General features: G+C 46.7%; 1 protein-coding gene across 1 annotated transcript; it reads right to left on the bottom strand.

Annotated features, from left to right (window-relative positions):
* Positions 1 to 766: 766 nt before the first annotated feature.
* LOC107541860 (G protein-coupled receptor 83-like) lies at positions 767 to 4,395 on the bottom strand. The gene is made up of 4 exons (XM_016219045.2): positions 3,910 to 4,395; positions 3,191 to 3,316; positions 1,918 to 2,051; positions 767 to 1,511 (listed from the first exon to the last, which is right to left on the bottom strand). Exons 1-4 carry the CDS (start codon positions 4,333 to 4,335, stop codon positions 860 to 862), a joined length of 1,338 nt encoding a protein of 445 aa, XP_016074531.1. The 5' UTR covers positions 4,336 to 4,395; the 3' UTR covers positions 767 to 859.
* Between the last annotated feature and the right edge of the window lie 848 nt (positions 4,396 to 5,243).

Below are 5,243 nucleotides of genomic sequence, written 5' to 3'. Positions count from 1 at the left end.
AGTGAACACATTACACTTCCTCTTTTTCCAGAAAAAGGCAAGACTAGACAGTACAAATTTACATTAGACAAGGTATGTTAAATGTAGAATCAAGAAACAGAGAATTTTTTTTGATTTTGTGGTGCTAACTTGAATTGTCACTGCATTTAAAGGAAAATTATCATCAAATTATTGTATGTTATCTGGAGAAACAACTCAGGTGATACTGAGCAAGCCATTTAACTGCCTTGTCTTTTCCTGTAAGATTACTCATTCTCATTCTTCCATAGGCGATAAGACTACTTACATTTATAGGGAGCTCTAAGTTCCCAGAGAACCCAATTAAATTTCAGGAACTATACATTTCTCTTCTGTCACATTTCTGGGAATATTTTGGACACAATATGGACATTGACTTCTTGTCCATCTAAGTAAAATATAAATAATCTCTGATGGCTCTTGCAGCTCCTGAGACAATGTCTAAGATGTCAGAAGACAAGTGCCATGGCCAGGTGGGCACACAAAGAGTGGAGAAGGGAAGAGTCTCCTGAATCAGAGATGAAATTCAGGAGACCCAAGTCAGAATATAACTTTCCTTTGAGTTATGTAAAAACATCTCTGATGAACCTGGAGATCTAATATCTTCAATTTACTTACTGTTGAGAGAAAGAAAATGTTGGAAAGGAAATAGGAGAAAAGACAGACAGAAGAAAATGAAAGAGGGAGTGAGACACATATGGTGACTCACATGGACCCCATCCCTCAAATTCCAACCCCTTCCTCCATTCCCCCCACCATGTAAAACGAATTAAACTTAATTATTTTGGTCCCACCCTATCTGAGTTTTTGAGGATGGATAATCTATCGCGGTCTGGGCAGCTTAAACTCTAGGCACTTGTGGATAGAGAAAAGAGGTTTCCATCTCTGGGGATGGAGGGGGACTGGGTAGCTCATCAAAATCTTTGAATCGTGGGAATTTGGGCACTCCAGGATTGGGATCCACCCTAGCAGTGTGGTGAGTGGGTGAGACAGAGCTCAGTTGGCGGTGCTCCCTTCTCAGTCGGCTGATTCCATCTAGTAGCATCTTCTGGATTTCCATGATAACCTTCTGAACTTCAACATGGAAGCTATCACTAAGCCAGCAATAGATGTAAGGGTTGTAGCATGAACTGCTAATTGCAAGCCAGTGGAGGAAGAAGTAGAGACTGTTGTGGCTTGAGATGGATTCACTGGATAGCAGCACCAGATAGAGGTTGAGGGGAAGCCAGCAAATAGTGTAGACAAGCACCACCATGATCAGCATCTTCAGGCTCTGTTTCTTCTTCCCACGCTGGCAAATGTAGGTGTGAATATTGATGTCATCAACAGCATTATGGATCCACAACTTCTTGGCTACATGACCATAGACCACTATCAGCACCATCAATGGCAAGATGAAGAAGAGCAAAAAGGTGCTCAGGTCAAGGTATTTCCAAGTGGATTTTGAAGTATAGGAGAAACTGGGGAGGCAGGCAGTTTCTTCAGTTATGTTTCTAGGTCATAAGAAAGACAGAGAAAGAGAAACATTAACTTAATTTTCCTTTTCCCTTAGCCCCACAGTCAGGTGTTATATGGCAGCCAGGTCTTAAGGAAGAGACATATTTACTATTTGTGTCTGTGCTAGGACTGAAGACTAGAGTTATAAAGCAGGGAGTTTTAGTGTTCACTGATTCCAGACATCAAACAACGGACCCCAAACAGAAAGAAATATGCCTAGCAACCCATTGTCATGAGAGTTCTTGGATCCTCTTAATAAATTCCAGTGTAGAGAAATTTATTTTTGTACCCATGTTTTGAAATGTGCTGTTCCAGCCCCTATTCCATTCCCCTTATTCCACGAGGCTTCCAAGGTAATGGGTTGCTGGAATCCAGATACTGGCCATCCTGTGTTCCTCTTACCCAGTCTCCACTTGGTAAAGCTTTTGGTAAATGGCATGTGGCAAAGCAGCACAGGTGCTCACAATCCAGATGAGAATGATGCAAACATTGCCTTGCATTGGAGTAATTCGGGACTTCAGGGGATATAGCATCACCTGGAAGAAAAGACCCCAGCCCAATTCAACAATTCATATTAGGGTTATTTACTAGTCATTCCTCAACTGACATTCTTTTGCAAAAGTGCAAAGACTTGCTAGGTGGGTGAGTAATGTGCTGCAGGTACTAGTTCTGTTGACTGACAAGTTATATTTTGTTTTATGAAAGAACAAAGTTGGTTAGTGTAGAGAGAAACATTTCAATGAGAAGATAGTGATCCAAGTGGACTGATTTTGAAGTTTCTGTCTCCCAGTTGGGAGTTCAGTGGAGAAGAGAGATGGATGTCCAAAAGTGTAACTTATTTTTTCTTTATCATATATTGAAGGGTGAGCACTCCAAGTCCCTCCATCCTTTCTCCCACTTGATTCCCTTTATGTCCCTTTCCTTTATCCTTCCATCCCTTCCCATCTTGATCCTTCCATGGTCAATCTTTGCTACCTCCCTTCCTCTCTCTTCCTCCCCACCTTCACTTCGTCCATGCCCTCTCCCAGCTTCCTTCATCTATTACCTAGATTTCTCTATGGCCTGCTGCATCTGGTTCCAGCCACAACTCCTTCAATCTCCCTCCTATGTTCCTCCTACTGCACTTGTTTCCTAGCTCCCTCCCATCTGATTAACCCAGCTTCTCACCCTTGACCTTACCTCCTTCCTTTTAACTCACTTCCATCCCTCCTCTCAACTCCTTCTTCCTCAATCTCTCAATTTCTTTCCATTTCATATGTTCAGCTCTCACTCACAGACTTCAAGCCCACCATTCAGGCTCAACCCACCACCAGCCCTGAAGCCACACCCTCCTCTGACTCATCCTTTCCCTCTTTCTTCCCTTAGCCGGTCCTGCAATGCAGCAAATAAAAAATATTTTCCAAAGGAGAAGGAGGACACTTTCTTATCATTTTCTTATTGCTGCATCTCTGTTTCCATAGCACCATATCAAGGATGATGGTATTTTTATTACATAAGATTTGATATGGCAAAAGTCTGTAATTCACATTTTGCAATCCATATATATATATATTCACATAGATTGTCTCAAGGAACTCAAAGAACATTTAAAATTATGTGTTCTTAGCTGCTTCCATCTATCTAGAAGAAAAACCTACTCCTTTATAAGACCTGAAGAGCCCTGGGAAACACATACCCGATGACGGTCCAGGGAAATAGCAGCCATGGTCATCACAGTTACATAGGCACAAGAGTACTGAGCAAAACGACTGAGGTGGCATGTCATCTTCCCAAACACCAAGGAATTACACAGATAGCGCACCTGTGGGAGAAAGGACATGGTGAGGCACCAGGACTCAGTCCTGGGTATTCTCCTCTTACAAGCTCAAAACATAAGTAGAGAGGCCTCCTTGCTTCACCAAACTGCTGGCATTATTGTCGTGGGAAGCAAATATTTCCACATTGCAGCTCTCATACCCTCATGCCCTTCCCATCTGTTTCCACAGAAACGGCCCAGCTTGAAGACACAGACCTCATATCACAAAAATTGTTAGCCACCTTCCATTCCAAGCATTGCGTTTGAAAGATGGGAATACTGAGGCTAAGTCTTTGTGACAAAGCTCACCCGAAAAATGACACCCTCCCCCCCCTGCTTCCTTAAGGCACACAAGTCCCTTAGCCTCTGCCAAGGCAGGAGATTAATTCAGCAACGCAATCACAATCATGTAGCTCCCCTCCCCCCAAGTGCCAAACCGTTTACATCTCTCAGCCATTCCTGTCTCTACGCACTTTCCAAATCAACTGTACCCGCTTCAGCGCTCCTTCCCACTACCCAGCTCTCTGTTGCAAGTGCAAAGTTGCGTTTCTGCTCTCACGGCCTGAGCCCCGGATCGCCCTCTTCAGCACCCAGCTTACCATAGTGAAGGGAGAGCTGAGAAAAGCAAGCATCATGTTGGTCACGGAGATGTTGACGACAAAGAGGCCGGTGGCAGTGTGCATCTTCTTGTACTTCATAATCACATGGTTTAGGACCCAATTGCCTAGTATGGCAGCAAATACCACTATGGTGTACCCTATTACTAGCCAAAACTGTACCCGCTCATCCTGGGACACCATCTCTGAAGCCATGGGACCTGATGTGTCAGCCAGGTTGCCCATGTTTGAGATATGGTCAGGTAGCTTATGGATCACGGAGAGCACGCTATCCGGGCCTGAGCTACCAACCGCTGACGCGGCATTAGAAATAGCCTGCAGCACCTGGGAGGCGGTGGAGGTGATCAGATCATCAAACCCGCTTGGCACACTCAGAGCTTCGGGGGTCAGTTCGTCCCCATAGCTCATGGTGCTGGGGTTTGGGAAAGCCCCTTGGGGCGATTCGGTGGTCGGGGGGTCCAGCCTGACGCCTTTGGAAAACCTCAAAATCCTTAAGCTGTTGAGCCAAGGAGAGCCAGGGGAAGAGAGACGGAGGGATGGGGGGGTCTCCACAGAGCTCTGGGGGAGCGCTGCTCAGCTTCCTGCAGCTCTGAGTGGGTAATGCACTCTCCTAGGTGTGGGAGGGGTTGGGTAGGAGGATGGAACGGAGGGGACAGGCAAGAAGGAAAGCAAAAAAACAACCGCTGGACCGGACTCGGAGTGGGCAAGTGCGCAGAGCTGAGCTGAGCTGGGCAGTGGAGCGTGAGGCTGGCGAATGCGGCTGGCTCCAAACGTTCCGCAGCTTGGGGTGCGCAGGCAGTGCGGGTTTCGAATTCTGGACAGCAGCGCCAGGCGTCCCCCCAGCGGCGTTCCTCCTTTGCGCAGTTGGGGGTCCTTCCGACTAAATTTCTGTCTCCTTGAATCAGTCTATCTAAGGCCTGAAGGCACTGTGCTCTGAGCCAGTGAGGGCAGCGGCTTCTGCAACAGCCCTTTATAGAAAGTCTAGGGGCTAGCGAGAGAGCCAATGGGGAGCCGCGGTTGAACCCCCTCCCTGTCCATCCCCGCCCAGGAGCTAAAGGGGTTGGCAAAGTCTTTGCTCCTGCATTCTCAGGCCCCCTCCTTTCGCTGCTCTTCCCTGGCTCTCCCTCCTCCCTCTTGCTGCAGCTGGCAGCCCAGACTTAGAGGATCTTCTCTAGGCAATCCCCATGATGGGCCTTCTTCACCTCCCTTTTCCTTTACTCTCCTTTTTATCTTCTGCACCAGTGCCCAAAATACCAGCTAAGAGTGTGGCACAGGGAACTGAGAGGGGGCTGTGGCTATCTGGCTGACTACTGGAC

The sequence above is a fragment of the Miniopterus natalensis genome, chromosome X (assembly GCF_054644295.1).
Source record: "Miniopterus natalensis isolate mMinNat1 chromosome X, mMinNat1.hap1, whole genome shotgun sequence".
NCBI lineage: Eukaryota > Metazoa > Chordata > Mammalia > Chiroptera > Miniopteridae > Miniopterus > Miniopterus natalensis.
The sequence above is the reverse complement of the archived record's forward strand: the minus strand, read 5'-3'. Positions and strand labels throughout refer to the sequence as shown.